The following is a 17,193-nucleotide window of genomic DNA, read 5'->3' as shown; positions in this document are numbered from 1 at the left end:
CCCCACCTTCGCACACGCGTACACGCGTCGTTTAATTCACCGTTACGTCACACCGTTACGACAGAGATTGCACACGGGGTTGCATATCGCTGCATCGGCCAAAAAGAAAACATTCGCAGGAAAGAGAAAAAGCCGCGTCCCCGTTGCCTACGATCGCGAATCACCCACACCAGCTCGCTGGCATTACGCTCGTTACGTAATTACCGGCAGCTAGAAACGAAAGCAGGGGGTGTGCATTGAAAAAAGGAACTCCCCAGTTGAACCCCGAAAAAAAAGGGTTGAAACGCGGCTCGGTGCTGCGCACGAAAACGCACGCAGATCAACCACCACACACCACCGTCCTGCTACCCCGGCCTATAATCGTATCTCGTGCCGGAACACGTTCACACAGTTCACTCCTCTTAAAGCATACACACACGTGCAAGTAAAATTCAACCATGTGCGAATATACCTCTCTCTCGTACACACGTACGTGTACACACCAGTGCCAGGCTCACACGTGTGTACAGATAGAGAGAGAGAGAGAGAGGGATAGTGTGTCTAGTAAGGTAGGTAGGTCCAGTAGAGCGTCCACGTCCACCACGATGAAAGAGAGTAGGGCTTAATCAGTTAGTCGATAGGCAAATTGGCTTAGAGGCAGCGACCGACAGGGTGGTTTACAGAACCAGCAAGCCCCGCCAGTGGCCAGTGGCCGAGTGGCGAATCAACCCTTCGCCGATAAGAGCCGCGTCGTGTCCCCGATCCTTGCTGGGGTTTCCTCGGACGAATCGTGGCTCGAAATTGCCATCCGGTGAAATTGCAAGTGTGATATCTCGTTCTGTATAGCATCTGGTGTACGACTCTATCCAGAACCTCGTTCAACACGCGTACCAGATATATATATACCGGATACACACGCGTTATATGTACAGGTGTACGTATATATATATATAGGAGATAGAGGGAGATATAGATAGAGCAGGTGGAATAGGAATTGGATCGGTGGTAGGTGAACACCGATGATCATTCGGTGATCCAAGTGACCGTCGCAGATCGAGGTGAGCTCGAGCTATCAACTTTGATGGATATTCGAGGGACCTTCCGGCGGATGTGGCTGGTGGGCCGATAAGCTGGCTGTGCTACCGTGATAAGGGACACCGGCCTGGTCCGACGGCGGGGGTGTCAGAGTGCGCGAGACTGCTCGATTGGACAAAGAGGATCGCCACGGTAGAATGTGCAGCTGATCGGTGAGTCTGCAGTACCCTTCGTTGATATCGCCATTCGCTCTGGCGTACCTTCGGTTCGTGCTCCCTCGAGAATGTCCTTCCTACGAGGACCTTTCTCTGGGATAGTCAGAACGTTTACCTGCGATCTCGTCGACGAACTTGTAACCGACAGATTTTCCAGGAAATTCGCCGTTTATTTGTCGAAATCGTGGCCGATGCAATCTAGCGCCGACACGTTTCTAGATTTTAGAAAAGGGAGAAAAGTAACCAAGCGTGGTTTAAGCAAGGTCTAGGAAGAAGCGCGAAAGCTCGACCTAAATTCTCGTCGGGTAGAAGCGTGGATAAAACCACCGTGCACACGGGGGATTCGAAACCATGAGAGAGATTCTCGCGAAACTTGCCGTTTCGTCGGGCCGTTCGTTCCGCTCTGGCGAATTTTTTCGCTCGGAAATTACGTTCTTCCGACATTGACCGCACCACGCTTTGCTTTTACAACTCGCGTCCTTCTTCTATATCTCTCCCCCTCTATCCTTCGCTCTGACATCGTTCTCGATCGAACGTCTGTTTTCCAGGAATGACGAGGCACTCTCTGGTGATCCTATGCTGCTACCTGTACACGCTCTTTGACATGGCGGCCCTACACTTTCCGTGAGTAGGCGAACATGTTTCGAAGCTAACTGGCGCGATCGGAACGGAACACTCGAGATTACATCTCGATCATGTGGCTGGAGAGATTTTCTATACGGAAATCTCTCGAACCTTCTGTCTCGTCGTGTTTCTGTCTCCCTTCCCTCTTTCGATCGCCGAATTAATCGCGATCTCGTGGACGATATCGTCGCCTACTTGCAAGAAGAACGGACCTAACGTCCTTTCCCTCCGATATCTCGATCATTTCTAACGGAAAAGCCAGAAAGGCTCGAATGACACTCTTTGGTATTCTATAAAAATCGGAGAATTCGTTCTCGTTGCAAAGAATGGCGACGATACAAGCTACCCCAGCATCACCCGCGACTGTGTCGAGTTTCAGCGAGGAAATATGCGAACCGGTACTTTCCACGGAGGTCGAAGGCTGGCATATTAAAGTCGATAGCCTATCGTCCAGTACGTTTCGACTTTCGGCGAGAAAGCGCGGGTACCGGTTTTTCCCGAAGATCGAAAGGTAACGCATCCCCAAAATGATCGACATCATCAAACAGATCTCTCTATCTTTCTTTTTCACACACAATTTCTACCTCTCTCTTAATCTAATCACCGCTTCTTCTCTCGCTTTTCCACTTTTCTGCTTTACCAATAGAAATCAAGTAAAAACAAAACTCGCCAACATTTCCCCTACGGTGTTGTTTCATAGGCGTGTTCCGTGTAAAATTCGTCGCGCGGAATGTTTGCTCGGTAAACAGTTATCGTTGAAACGGACGGATTTCTCCGCGTCGTCCCGCGATCGACGTCGTATCGTCGGAGAAATTCGAAGGAAATTCCTGAAAGTCTTGCCGTGGATTATCGGCTTGGCAGGTTTCACGGCGCTATAAGGCGCCACGACTCGTTTGACACCAGTCCACTTGAGCGGTGTGGCTGGATAAACGGACGTCGATCGCGCGAACCGTCTCTTATCGCGGCTTATCAACTTAATAATCACCCGATACACCCGTCCGTCCACGTCTTTCTTACATCGAACGTTTATGCCAACTGCCAGCTCCTTCCTATATTATCTCACGACGAATCATTCGAGATAGATAAATTAAACGTAGACGTAAGAGAAGGTCAGAGAAAGCGACGAAAAATATCGGACTTTCCAACATTCCACGCCCGTCGATAAATCAGCCACGGGTCCGTAAATCAGAAATCTCACGGTCGGAGTAGAAGGAAAGGCGGCAGAGAGCGTCGAATTCGGCGAGGAGACGTTCGGTTAAAATCGAGCCGGTTGTAAATCAGAACGTGGATAGGTTCGAGGAGAGATGATTGCGGCGAAGGAAAGTGGAAATTCTCGGGGAAACCGGATCCGGAGGTCGTAGGTTAGCATATTAAAATGTCCGCATGTAAGGAACACATGTACGTACCACGGCCGGACTTAAAGGTGTGCCAAGCACGAAGACCTATTATGGCTTCTGCGATATTGCTGTTTCATCGGAATCGCGGCAATATTTCAAAGTCCCACTCGCACACCACCGTTCGCGGCCTTCCTTCGCGAGCTGCTCTCCTTTTCGCTCCGTTCTTCCACGTGTCGGAAATATCGCGGATCCTCGCGGGAGAACTAATTAATCGCCGACTGTGACGAAAGACGACGGTACGAAATTTTGCAAATCAGTTTGTCTCTCTTTCGCGGTCGATGGAATAATTTTACGAGCGAGTAGGAGAACCGTTGATAGGATTTAATAAAACAGCGGGAAAGGTGATCGGTCCTAAGATACGCGGAAAGCGTCGTGCACTTTTCCCCTCGATTACCATATTCTATACATAAACAAGTAGCTAATACGTGCCGTCGAAAATAATGCAGGCAAAAGTTTGAACGTGAAGGAGTGTAAGAGAGGAGCGGCGCCGAAAAGCTCGAGGTCGTTTCCGGGAGGAAGACGGTCGCGTCCTGCGCCGGTGCATTCCTCGAATTAGCATATTCTATAAATGCGCAAGTAGCTCGTATGAATCGCCCTTACGGCAGCGTGAGAGCCAAACAGAGGAAACGATAGGACGGTTTTGAGTTTCCTAAGTACGCCACCCTATTCGCGACGCTTTGTCGGCGATCGAACGCATTTGAGCCGAAAGAAAAGGAAAGAATCGCAGGGTGTATCGTCGGACAAAGGTAAGCACAAACAGAACAAGATATGCATTCCCATTCCATCTTCACGACACTTCATCCCTCGAATCGGGCAAGAAAGAAAGAAACTCTGTGACGCGTCGCCAGACAAGGTCTGAGACACCGTAGTCGAAGGAATCAGCGAGAAAGGGAAGTAAACTCGGCCCTACGTGAACGCACGCCGTAACGACGATCTGAATAACCCCGAAGCACGATTCCATCGTCAGCCTCGCTTCTCCTCGCTTCTGCTTTCTTCCAGGGAGTCGGACCTCGAGGAGTACGGGAGGAAAGAGGCCTCGTTGTCGCTCAGGGACATCCTCCCGTTGAACCCGAAGCAATACGACAAGCACAGGGCACCAAAGTTCCTGGGCCAGCCTACCATCGTCTACTTCCACGTGACGGTGCTCAGCCTGGACTCCATAAACGAGGAATCCATGGTAATTTTCTCTCCGCTTAGAGCTATACGCGCTCCGTGCTTTCGTTTAATTAAGACCTAACCCAGACCCGGAGGAAGCCTGCTTGCGCCACACTGTACCACCCTCGGACAGAGGGGAAAACCGGGTGACACAGGGTGACAGAGTGGGGGCCGAGGGGGGGCTGAAGAGACACGCTCGCCTGCCAGTGACGTTTCACACCTTTCGAAACGTTGCGGCCGTGCCGTTTTTCCCGCTAACGCAAACGCAAATTAGGCCAGCTGCCTGTATGGCTGCTGGCTGCTAGTTTTAGTCGACGCTTACAAAATCGGCTGAAATCTGAGAAGCGTCGGGACGTCAACGGCGGAAAGACGGGACGGGTCAAAAGTGACCCGTTGGCGAGCGTTTAAAAGTGAATTTCTGAATGTTCGTAGCTCTGTTTCTAATTGACACAGCGATAAAAGTTAAACGGTGCTTATCCCGACAGTCGAAGGGAAAACCAACGCACTACTGAAACAATCCGTAAGGTGAACGGAGGTGGATGCAAGTCGAATTATACTTTTCGCAGTGAAGCGTGGGTGTTGAAATTTCCGTGCTAACGCTCTATGGAATATATAATTCGCTTTGGGAGCAACTTTATGGGTACGTTGGATGTATCTTCGAACAACGAGTAAAACACCTTTTGGTTTTTGTCGCGATCTCGATTAGAAACGGAGATGCGTCGCTTTCAATTTTTCTTACATTTCTTGAACTCTCCGAACGACCCAATAATTAGAACGCGATTGAAAACTTCGATTCGTATCGATGTGAATAGAAATAAAATAGGAAAGTTGCAAACGAAAATTGCTAATGGGTCACTTTTGACCCGAAGGATCGTTCTAGCGTTGAAACGAAGCAATGGAGGGTGGAATTTGTGGATTAAAATGAAGAAACGACGAACGTTTCTCAAGTTTCTACGTGTGATTTTTAGGAACGAATTGATCTGATTGGCTTTACTTTCAGACGTACGTTGCGGACATATTTCTGGCGCAAAGTTGGCGGGACTCTAGGCTCCGACTTCCGGAGAACATGTCCGAGGAGTACAGAATATTGGACGTAGACTGGCTGCACAATATCTGGAGGCCTGACTGCTTCTTCAAGAACGCGAAAAAAGTCACCTTCCACGAGATGTCGATACCGAATCACTATCTCTGGTTGTATCACGATAAAACCCTGCTCTATATGTCGAAGTAAGATCAATTATAAATCCACCTGTCGCAATTATCGTTCGCTATTTCGACTCGTCGGAGATTCGTTCTTCCTTTCAGATTGACGCTCGTCCTATCCTGCGCGATGAAGTTCGAGTCCTACCCGCACGACACTCAAATTTGCTCAATGATGATCGAAAGTCGTACGTAATGCATCCAATTTCCATAAATCCCTCGCGAGATCCACCTCTCGAGAATTAATTCAAGACGGATTTAACAGAGGCTCGAGATACCTAGATTTGTGTTCGTGCTTCTACTCTCTACGGATTCCTAACGTCTGTTTGTATCAATTGCAAGGCTTTCGCTGATAAAACGAGATGCGGAACGCGAAAGAATGAAACTTTCTACATTGTGAAATCGAAACCTCTATGCCTCTGTTCCGATTTTCGCTCGGTCCCTAAAATTCTTCCTCGGATCCTACACTATTTTAGAACTCTAGAAATCCTTCTTCCTTAGGCTTACAAATTGAACCAAAAAGATCAGATAGAACCGTAATTATCCTTCGACTGCAACGCTAACCACTTGCTAATCTCGATCTCGAGAGATCGATCCATACTGACACGCGAAAACCTGCGACACTTTCAGTGTCACACACCACCCAGGACTTGGTGTTCATCTGGAACATGACGGATCCGCTGGTGGTGAATCCGGAGATCGAGCTGCCACAGCTGGACATCTCGAACAATTACACGACCGACTGCACGATCGAGTACTCGACAGGGAACTTCACGTGCATACAGATCGTGTTCAATCTTCGCCGCCGGTTAGGCTATCATCTCTTCCACACGTACATACCGTCCGCGTTGATCGTGGTCATGTCCTGGATCGCGTTCTGGATCAAACCGGAGGCGATCCCTGCTCGGGTCACCCTGGGAGTGACGTCGCTGCTCACCCTTGGTAAGCTTGTCGCGCTTCACACTCTATTTTCCAAAGTCTTCCTCCGCAATTCTCCATCGATACTTCTCTCGGTACGAGAGACCACTCTAGTCTGCTCGCTGATTTTCCAAACAGTCTTTCCTCTCTCCGCTTCTTTCACGCCGCGACAGATTACAAGTCGGAGATAACGAGGCGTGTCTCTTATAATCGAGGTTTGAAGTTCGAGGCGGCACGCGCGGCGCAGCTTTTCAGCCGAGGGGGTGGGCTGTTTCGTGGTCGAAATGTGTCGACACAGCGACAGAGAGAGAGAGAGAGAGAGAGAGGGAGAGAGGAAAAGGGTGGAGGCGGGAGGGGGATTTGGAACGCGTTCGTTTTTGAACGCGACGCCCGGGATAACGAGGTGTTCTTAAATTGCGAGTTTGGAGTTGACGATACATAGCCAGCCCGGGCTGCTTGGTTTACGCTTTGAAAGGGGACGTGCGAGAGGAAGAAGTTTGTGAAACAGCTCCGCCGCTGCTGGCTCTGTTGAAAGGGGGCGTAAGATGGATTTTCAGGATGGTTATGGACGCTTTTAAAGCTGAAAGACTAGATTTTGATGGCGTTAAACGCCAACCTGTGTTCCCTGTACATGAAAATTCTATTTCAACGAATTAGAGAGGACCGGCGAGCAGCTAACAGAAGAGCAAACAGCGTTGCGGTGTATGGCGGTGTGACGCAACGCCAGGTAGTTCTGCGCAAAGATAGAGCCGATGCTGTTGGCGTTTCAATATTAGCGTAGGGAGCTGGGGAACGAGTTTCGCCTACGAAATCGAAGAAACTAACAGGAGTTCGGACAGCTAGTGACCGAGAAACGTTCCGATGTTTGCTTCCAGCTACTCAGAACACGCAGTCCCAGCAATCACTGCCGCCAGTCTCGTACGTAAAGGCCATCGACGTCTGGATGTCCTCGTGCAGCGTGTTCGTCTTCCTCTCGCTGATGGAGTTCGCCGTGGTGAACAACTACATGGGACCGGTGGCCACCAAGGCGATGAAGGGATACTCGGACGAGGATCTCAGGGAGGCCATCGACGAATTCAAAGTACGCGCGATATTTTCGTTTAACACCTTCGTTGAAAATCGTACTCTCAGCCAGACGCGTGATTTTTCACGCTGTTCTTCGTGGTAGCGCTGTCGACACAGTGTCGACGGTGGCACACGGTGAGGGCCGCTCTGTGTCGACAGTGCTTCGACGTCGGCAGTAAAAGTCTTAATCTTCACGATGGCACTGTCGACACTGTGTCGACACAGTGTCGACGGTGGCACACATGGCAAGTCACTCTGTGTCGACAATGCTTCGACGCCGTCAGCGAAAGTTTTAATCTTCATTGGTGGCGCTGTCGACGCATAGTCAACGATGGCACACGGGGCAAGTCGTTCTGTGTCGACAATGCTTCGACATCGACAACGAACGTGTAACGTTCACTGCAGATTCGCATAGATCGTTAGGCTTAGATTTTTTTCACGTGCACAGTGGTCACGTGAGTGTACACTCTGCGGTGAACTTGACAAGACACAAGTGAAATTGAATAAGAAACCACGGAAATAGAAATGTAGGAGAGAAGTTTTAATCGAAAAGATTCCGAGGTAGAAGGTAAGCAGAAATCGAAACAAGTAAAAAGTATAGTTTGTTCGGGTCTGGCGTTTATTCGCCGGCCAGAAATTAAAATACCCGCATCCAAATAGAAAGCACCGAAAATATTGACACTTCCACCGTCGGCGACAAATTCGCGGCCGGCGTTAATTACCACGGTCGAGCGAGAAAAGTCGCGGTTTCGTGTGCCGTTCTTGGCCGAGAAGGAAGAGAAATTTTCGCGGAAAAGCTGGTGCACAGAGGCGATGGGAGGGGGGTGGTGGCCCGTTTTCGCAGGCAGCGAGCATAATTCATGGAATGGCTGTGGCCGCGGCGCGATCTCGTTTCGCATTCACCCGGGGAATTATGCATCCCGAACTTACAATTAGTAGGGTTAAGCATTCCTGAATAACGCGTGGCAATAGTAAACGGCAGCCGGTTTCCGGTTGCGCGAATAGGGAAAAAATTGATGCAACCGCAGCCGAATTCCCGCTGAAACTACAATGCGAGAAGCACGGTAAAATAAATATAGAGGGGAAAAAAAGGTATCGTAGATGAATGAGAGGGAAGAAAGAAAAAAGAAACCAGGTGGGAGGAAATGTGGTTGCTTTCTGGCCTTTGTTCGACGGTTTTCAGAGGTCAGCCATTTTAATGCGAAATGGAAAAAAAAGAAAAAAGAAACGTCGAATGAAACGTAGCGAGCGCGCCAGGTAAAAATGTAGGAACACTCGGTGTACCTGTGACACTTTGGCAACACCTGACACACTTAGAACTTCAACTTCAGTAGCTCGAAAGTACCACGACTTTAATTAACGCGACGGTTCCGCGGAAATCTGGCGACTTCGTAATACCGTACAAAGACTCATTAAATTAAGGAACAGAAGATAATACGAGCGAGGGGAAGAAATACTCGAAGCTTGTGGTAATTTTGAAAAATTCAACTATATTTCACCGATACATCTTCGCACGTATCGATCAACACGCGAGAGGGATAAAAAGAGAATAAAAATAACGTTATCCACACTTTGTCGAAACGTCGAGAAACAGAGCAAACGTATCTCGCGAGCGTGCTTAATTATTAATGTACCGATATCAAAACGTCTATTTGAGAATGACACAGGCCGGTGTCTAATTAACGGATCCCTCGTAGCGTGGATTTACCATGGAACGCCTTTAAATTCTTCATGTTTCCGCGCGTGTACACGTTTCGCTCTCTGCTCCGGGAAAGCGAAAAAACGCAAACAGATGATTCGAGAGATCGCGTCGATTTTCCCTTTGAACCGTTTTCCATGCGACCAAATCGAATTTCGAAGGCTTCGCGACTGCGTTCCTCACAGAGAATCCCGTCCCGACCGTTAATTTCATCCAGTTTCGTAAAATTAAACGTTAATTATCGCGCGGCATGGAACGCCGGCGGAAGGAAGTGTGGTTTTGGAAGGGAAAACATGAAAATGTGGGTGGAGAGGTACGCGTTGTACGATGAGAAAGGGGGAGAGCTTCGGTGAAATTGAATTTAAATTTATTATGTGATACGATTTATCGAACGCCGTTAAAAGCCTATGACCTAATTGTTCCGCCGAACAAAGTGTGATTTTTTTGCTAATTGTTAAATCGCTGGAAAAATAATATGTATCCTTTCTCCGGTGAAGTAACGAAGGATCTCGAATACAATACTTATATACCGGGTGTCCCAGTTGGTTTTTACAAAACTTTGTCAGTACTTTCTACAGGTATAAGTGAGAAAAAAATGTTATATAAACATAGGTCGTTTGAAGCTTTATTAAAAAGTTATGGCAACAATAGAAAATAGGAAAGGAACTGTAACGGGTGAGCAGTTATTGTGATACAAAATAGGACCAGCGATATGTCTAATCTGTTTATGCGAGCTGTGTTTCCTAACAAAGCGTCAAATGTCACTTCTTCCAGTGTCATTGTTGTCATAGCAACCATAAGTTCGTCGCCATTTTCTTTTACTATTTCACTTTCTTCGCTATAACTTTTTAACGAAGCTTCAAACGACCTACGTTTACATAAAATTTATTTCTCACATACACCCGCAGAAGGTAGCGGCAAAGTTTGGTAAAAGAAAAACTGGGACACCCTGTATATGTATTTATCTTGCGCAGCTTCTCGCTTGCAGTGAAAACAATTGAAGCGGAATTCCTCGTTCGAAACAGTTTAAACTGAGAAAAGAGTCGTTAAGGCGGTACAAAGGAGGGCGGAATACTTTGCAGAGGGAAACGAGAAAAGAATGAAAGAATGGGGGGAAAGGGTAATCGGTGGTTGTGCGTGAAAATGGCGCGCAGCCTCGAAATCGCGAAAAGATGCGTACTCGGTTCGCCAGCGAAGTACCCGGAACAAACATCTCGGGGCGAAATTAGTTCGCCTCGGGCGAAGTGGCAAGTTTTCAAACTCTCTTTACCCGAAGAACTTTGCTGAAAACTTCCGTCCAGTCTGAAGGATGGACCTCGAGGAAATCTTTCTGATCGCTGCAGCAGCAGCAGCAGCAACCTCGACTCTTTCGAATCCCTCGAAATTTGTACTTTCGAGCGGGCTACAAAATACCGGCGCTACTCGAGAGGGGGGAAAAGTGGTAGAATGTAAAGTAGCGAGTTTGAAATTAGATATTGGAAATATATAAGGAATAATACGTCGTAAAATCTGCGTGAAACCGTGAATTTGCCGTTTTACTAGGCTGCGTGCACACTCTAGGGCCGAGGGAAAGATTGTCTCGCGTGCCTTGAATAAGACATGAACCGTAGAAACCCGAGATTAATTTAAGTTTCATTCGGAGGCCCACCGTTTGGACACGGTCCGAGGTTTCCACGGAAATTCGGGGCACGTACTACTCCGGCCGACTTAATAATTTATCGTATCTCGCGAATGAATCGGGTGTGTTCCACGGATACCGCTAGTTTCTCTCCACTTTACACTCCAAACTCTCCCCCGATGATTGCGCAATTGCTAACTTCTGAAAATTTCATGCTAATTGACAGGCATTAGAGCTCCGAGCGAGGTAAACGTCGGAGCAATTGTACTCGTCGACGCTTCCCCTTTGAAGGATTGTCGAAGTGACACTTGCTTCGATTGAAATTCACTTTATTTCTTCAATTTTACTAGACTAAGTTTTCTCGGTGAACATTATCGGTAGTAGTCTGATGTCGAACGTAATTTCCTCGACAGACGCCGATGAGGAACGACTCGGAGAGAAGCAGAAGTCCTGTGAGGCCTGTCACCGTGCAGTACGACACCTGCTGCCAGGGTCGAGCGACCGCGATCTACATCGACAAGGTGTCCAGATTCTTCTTTCCGTTCTCCTTCCTCATTCTGAACGTCGTCTACTGGAGCACCTTCCTGTAGGAGGCCTGCCTTCCTCTCGCGAGGGAACGAAGATGGGAACGAAGATCGCAGGATCGTCGACGGTCTCCAGACGATGGCTTTCGTTCGATCTTTGTTAGTTGCTTCGACGATCGAGAGAGTAACGAAGTACGATATATGGTTGTATCGAGGGAATTTTGAAATTTCATTTTAATCGGAGGACATGCGGATCTACATCGAGAAATTAACAAAGAATCGAACGAACCCGGATGGTTTTTCTACGACAGAAAGTCTGCTAGAAGAATTTTCAGTGCCTTTTATATAATAATGGAAGAAAAAGAAAAGAGTGCCGTGGAAGGCGGCGAGGTAATTGTAAGAAGCATCGTAGGGATTAAGTCGCGTTTAAGGTTCCTCGAAGGTGTACATCGGAATCGAAACGATTCTATACTCACCCTCCTCCACGACGGTAGATCTTCGACACGGATCGGCTCTGTATCACGCTGAACAATCTCCGTTCGTTCATCACACGATTGACCGTTTATTTTACCCGTTCTCTCCGGTTACTTACTCTTCTCTCCTCTCGAGTTTTGCTACAATAGAGACACTCGACGACATTCTTGCACGAGAGTGTATTCCCGCGATCAGTCCTGCATTTCTTGAAAAATGGAAAAAACTTGTGCGAAATTTTCGTCACTTCCGTGGAATATTATACTACGTACTTCGCAGATGTGAAACGATGGAAAATCGATAACACGCGATAACCGAAGTTTCGATAGACGACGTTAAAAGAAAAAGGGAAACGCAGGTCTGCTCGCGGGAACCTTCGGTCGTGCTTACGTCGCTCGCAGAACACAGTTTACTCCATTTTTGTGCGATCGCAGAATTTAAGGACGAATAAAAAGGAAGTATTAATACGTAGAATAGAGTGGTTGATGGCCCCGTCGACTCCGGTCGTTCCCTTCTTCGTCGGGAAAATAAACTGCAAACGAGAAGGCGGGTGTGTGGCGAGGGTGGGGAACGAATGAAAGAGACACGAGACGGTTTGCGAACCAGCTTATATTTATTCTTTCAACGGAGCTTTTTTATTCGAATTTATTCAAGCAGATCCTTGCTTCCCGATGATGGCTCTCTGATCTCTTCGTTCCTGTGTTTCCCCGCTGGTTGGACGGATTGGGACCAAGTTTCAGCATCACGACACCTGGATACACCTGCTAAATTCTCTGTGAAATTTTTAACTTACCATCCTGCCCCTTGACAAAACAATCCTCAAGAATATTTCACGTGAATACAAACATTTATGAAAGAAAAAAAAAACAAACATAAATTAAGTACCTGGTTCCTGAAATCGAGAAAGTAAATCCCAATTAATGGAGGAACAACCGAGCTACGTCATCCTTGCACCCTGAGTTAACGACCATCGTAGCATCGACTATGCATAAACTGGAACAGCGAAGATCGCCGATGAGAAAAGGATTCTCCTCGGACTGTGAGGTATCGGAGATAGAGAGACAGGTAGATCGAGAGATAGGAAGACAGATAGATAGATAGAAAGGTAGAGATAGAGATAGGCAGAGGGGAGAGAAGAGAGAGGCAGATACATAAATAGATAGATAGATAGAAAGAGAGAAAGAGGGAGAGCAAGGAGTGGATCGAGGAGGAAGCGGCGTTGAAAGAAGGAGACAAAGGGCCACACCGTTTTCTCTAACCCCTTGCGTCCGCGGCCCCTCTGGATCGCGGCACTTTTGGCCGGGGCAACAGAGGAGAATCTCTGCCAGTAAACGACCAGCCAGTAATTAATTGGAACGAACACGCGGCCAGGTTCCGGTTGCTGCTGCTTGGTGCTGCTACTGCTCGCGGAGAATAATTAAATCCGCACGTAAGGTGGCGTAATTGTGACGCGGCCGAATGGTCTCCTGCGCTTTCAACGACGACGAGACTCGCGCGGCGGAACGTTGCCACGAAAAGATGTTCCACTTTTTTTCTCTTTCTTCCTCCGGTGCCGCTTAATTAAAACAACGCGTCGTCGACTCTTCTCACGCCTACCAATCCCCCCCTCCGCTTTCCTGCCCGCTTTAATAATCCCGCGGAACTCGAAACGCTCCTTTTCTAATAGGTTTTTAACACTTCCCAGCTACCCCTTCTTTTTCCCACAAACCCTCCTTTAACGTCACTCGCGGTTTCGTCCTGCTGCTCCATTTCGAACGAACGAGCTTCTTCTCCAGTGTACACACACCGCACACCGAGAACGATCAATTTGTTCCCAGCGAAACGAGTTACAACCGATGCGTGTGCATTAACGTTCGATCAGATAGCTGGAAGGTTATCAGGCTGCTCGTGGTTTAAAATAACCCTTCTATCGGGCAAGTTTCGTTGTTAAACACCCCGCGTGTAGGACAATTGAATCCGGAGAAGGCGCGAGGGTGGCGTTAAACGTTATAATTCCCGAGGCAGGTAAATTGTTCGAGTGTACCCGGCTCTTTCTTCATATTTAAATATCCCTGGGCACTTATAACTCGCTCGTTAAACTTAGCGCCATTCTTCAACCCAATTCTCCAATACAATCACTCTTCTCTCCCCTTTCTTCGTTTCACTTCTTTGTCCCGCCGTTGCCAGCAGGTCCTCCTCCTCCTCCTTTCTCACGGTAGTCCGGTGAATTTCAGCCCGGTAATGATAATAATTTTCCGCCGGTCTTTCTCCCGGAGCAATCTGTTTTCGCGTAGCACGCGCCGCCACTTGAGGTCGTTTCACTCCTTGAAAACGCTGCTTTGCGGACCGATCTAACAGCCACCGGCCGCCGCTGTCTCTCTTTTCCCTTCTCCTCGTTCAACCCATCCTAGCTTTTATTTAGAGAGAAAAACGCCGCGAGGGTTGGAGGGATTATGAAAGGGCGACGCACGCCATCCACGAGGACGACTACAATACCAAGGCACGTTTGTCTATGCGCAGGTGTGTGAGTGTGTGCGCGTACAAACAGCTCCGGCCAAGTGTAAGAGGTGAGAGTTTTTAATCATGGCATTTTATCCTGAGAGAGCCTTTGTACAGACGACGAAGATACTTTCGTCTGCTCCACCCCTTTCTCTGTGTTTACAGGGACAGGCTTTCAGCCTTTATACCAGTGAACGTTTCAACTATTTAACCCTCCTTCTCAGTCCTTCACTCCTTAATCCCTTCCGATGGTCCGCACCGCGATGGAAATTTTCACGCGTTCCTCCCATCGTGAATTTTTCTTTTCTATAATGTACACGTACCTGCGAAGGGTGTAGTATTGAATTTATTACGTTAAAGTTGAAATTATGCGAATATCGTCTATGAATTTTCCTCCTTCGTCTTCTCTTCAAAGAAAGTTAATAAGGTTCCACGGAGCCAGGGGCAATTATCGAATTCCACAAGCTCGATCGAGGTACTCTCGCAGAGATCCAGGATACCTAGCCTAGCCCCGAGACCCTTAACGAGATCCCTTCATTTGCGTAATTAACTATCGACTTTCTGTCGACAATCTTGTTAACGAGAAGCCCGCCGATCGTTAATGGATTCCGGCGGGCACAGAGGCGGACACACAACCAGAGACAGCGAAATAATTATTCTCTACTTCCGGATACAACTCGGAAAGCGTCCGGTCCACGTCGAAAATATAACACGGCTGCGGAAATCGATTCGTTGCCTGGCGTTTCCGTCCAACGATTCGGTAATTGCGGGCCTCCTTTGAATCGTTCTTGTCCATGGTGAGAGAGAGAGAGAAAGAGAGAATTCCATTCTACTCTCTCTCTCTCTCTCTCCCTCTCTCTTTGTCAGAAATAATCGGGGTAGGTTGAGCGCCTCTCAATTAAACCCGTATTCCTGGGCCGAGGTAAGAAAGTATGCGCTATTATCGACAGAGCTGCGTCAAGAGAAATTCGGACTGCTTTCCGTAAAAATATTATTCGACACGGTAACCCAGATTCGAGTGCACCATTCAATAGTAGGATGAAAAGTCTGCTCGAGAATTGTTCGACAGAATTAGCGAACGAAAGAAAGATCCGGCTGATTTATGGGCTGCAATCGCGACGAAAATTTCATTGCTTCCTGTGAAGATCATCTTGTCGAATCTAGGTGAATTTTTCAAATAAATTACCCTCTCTCCTCGTCTTCTTCTCTTCTCTTTTCAAACTTCCCGCCAAATCTTCATTTATTTTCTCTCCTTTACTCCTCACTGTTCTCTCGTCGAAAATTCTTCCCATTAACGTCCTTGATACGCGGTTTGAAAAATAAACTATTCCCTCTTCTTCTTACCTATCTTCAACGTCGATTTTCAAATTTCCCGCCAAACCTTCTATAATTAATTATACGTAAGTGTCTTTTTATTTCGTCTCATTTGTTCCGCTGCTCGCTCTTGTTAATTCCATCCCCGTTCTCCCGTCGGAAATTCTTCCCATCAGCGCCCTTGACCAACAGTTTGGAAATAAACGCGATCCGCGGTTGGAAAAAGCGGCGCGAACACTGTCCACGATCCAGCCATAAATTCCACGGCGGAATGACGTTTACGCTGCGGCCGGCAAACACCATGGCGGACCCCGTTTAAGCCTTCGAGTGGCTAACGAGCACGTCCTGTCCGTGTACGCGCAAACATGAATCAATTTCCCGCGTAAACGCGCTTGCACTGCCCCCCACTCTTGCGGTCGGCTTTCCGCAAACACCAATTAATTCCGTTGCTACGTGTTTTCTTTTCGATGCACCGCTATGGAATTCGGGAACGTTTCATTTTATCCACGAACCCGGCGAAAGTTCGACGACTCCGTTGCTATCGGCCGTTGTCAGTCGGCGTTGTTCAAGGATCGACAGGGAAGCCGGAAATTTCTTTCGGTTGTAAAATTGGGTAAAATACAAACCCCGCGGAAATTGCTTCCTTTCGAAATCAGAGAAACAATTCTCGATGTCGAAGGATCAACGGGCAAGCTGGGTTTCTTTCGGTTGAAGAAATTGGGTAAAAGAAGCTCCTGAGAGATTTCTTTTCTGTTGGAACGAAATAAGAATTCTTGATGTCTAAGGATCAACGAGGAATCTGGATTTCTTCTGGTTAAAAAAACTGTTTGCTTGTGGAACCAAATAACAATTCTTCGTGTCGAAGGATCAACGGGTAAGCTGGACTTCTTTCGGTTGAAGAAATTCGGTAAAAGAAGCTCCTGAGAGATTTCTAAACAAAAAGACAATGTTCACGTCGAGGGATCAACGAGGAATCTGGGTTTCTTCAGGTTAAAAAAAGATTGGAACACTTTTCTTCACGGTCCCGTAGAACAAACTCCAGAGAAACGTTTCCATTTGGAACGAGAAAAACTTCTGAAAAATCTGTCAAAAAATTAGGAAAATAAAGAGTGATCTTTGTTCGAGAAAAATCGACTCTTTCTCACGCTACGTCGTCAAGGGTACGAATTAGAGAGTCGTTCGCTGGTGAACGAACGAATCGAACGAATCTCGTTAGTCTACCAGAGGCGAAACGACTCACGAGTGACACAATGAAGGGAGACTTGGCAGCATGTTAAATATGAATTTTAATTTATTTTTCACTTTTTGAGTAAGGCGTGGAGGCTACCGAAGACGGACAACACCATCGGCTAAAAACGTCTTCACCCCTTTTCCTAGTTACATCTAACGGGTGTACTCGTTACAACGTGCCGGCGCTTGACCGCTGTCGATAAATCTTCATTTCCTACTACCTTTTCCATATTTCTTTTCTCTTTCTTGTCTCGTATTTTTTTTTTTTTTT

At 47.5% G+C, this 17,193-nt stretch overlaps 1 protein-coding gene across 1 annotated transcript; it reads left to right on the top strand.

Moving 5' to 3' along the window:
* The first annotated feature begins 1,179 nt into the window (after positions 1–1,179).
* On the top strand, positions 1,180–11,495 carry LOC108580003 (glycine receptor subunit alpha-4-like). Its single transcript, XM_017943652.1, has 9 exons — positions 1,180–1,226; positions 1,778–1,853; positions 2,233–2,364; positions 4,250–4,427; positions 5,406–5,632; positions 5,711–5,793; positions 6,236–6,547; positions 7,399–7,604; positions 11,319–11,495. The coding sequence occupies exons 2-9, from the start codon at positions 1,780–1,782 to the stop codon at positions 11,493–11,495; spliced, it is 1,389 nt and encodes a 462-aa protein (XP_017799141.1). The 5' UTR covers positions 1,180–1,226; positions 1,778–1,779.
* The last annotated feature ends 5,698 nt before the right edge of the window (positions 11,496–17,193 follow it).

Source organism: Habropoda laboriosa, unplaced genomic scaffold (assembly GCF_001263275.1).
Source record: "Habropoda laboriosa isolate 0110345459 unplaced genomic scaffold, ASM126327v1 scaffold2, whole genome shotgun sequence".
Lineage (NCBI taxonomy): Eukaryota > Metazoa > Arthropoda > Insecta > Hymenoptera > Apidae > Habropoda > Habropoda laboriosa.
This window is presented reverse-complemented; position numbering and strand designations above follow the sequence as displayed.

What these genes read in the sequence shown, in the direction of transcription:
- LOC108580003 (XM_017943652.1), top strand. Translation starts at nt 1,780, where the DNA reads ATGACGAGGCACTCTCTGGTGATCCTATGCTGCTACCTGTACACGCTC. An exon ending in CCATAAACGAGGAATCCATG is followed by an intron (nt 4,428 to 5,405) that starts GTAATTTTCTCT and finishes CTTTACTTTCAG; the next exon opens with ACGTACGTTGCGGACATATT. An exon ending in CTCAATGATGATCGAAAGTC is followed by an intron (nt 5,794 to 6,235) that starts GTACGTAATGCA and finishes CGACACTTTCAG; the next exon opens with TGTCACACACCACCCAGGAC.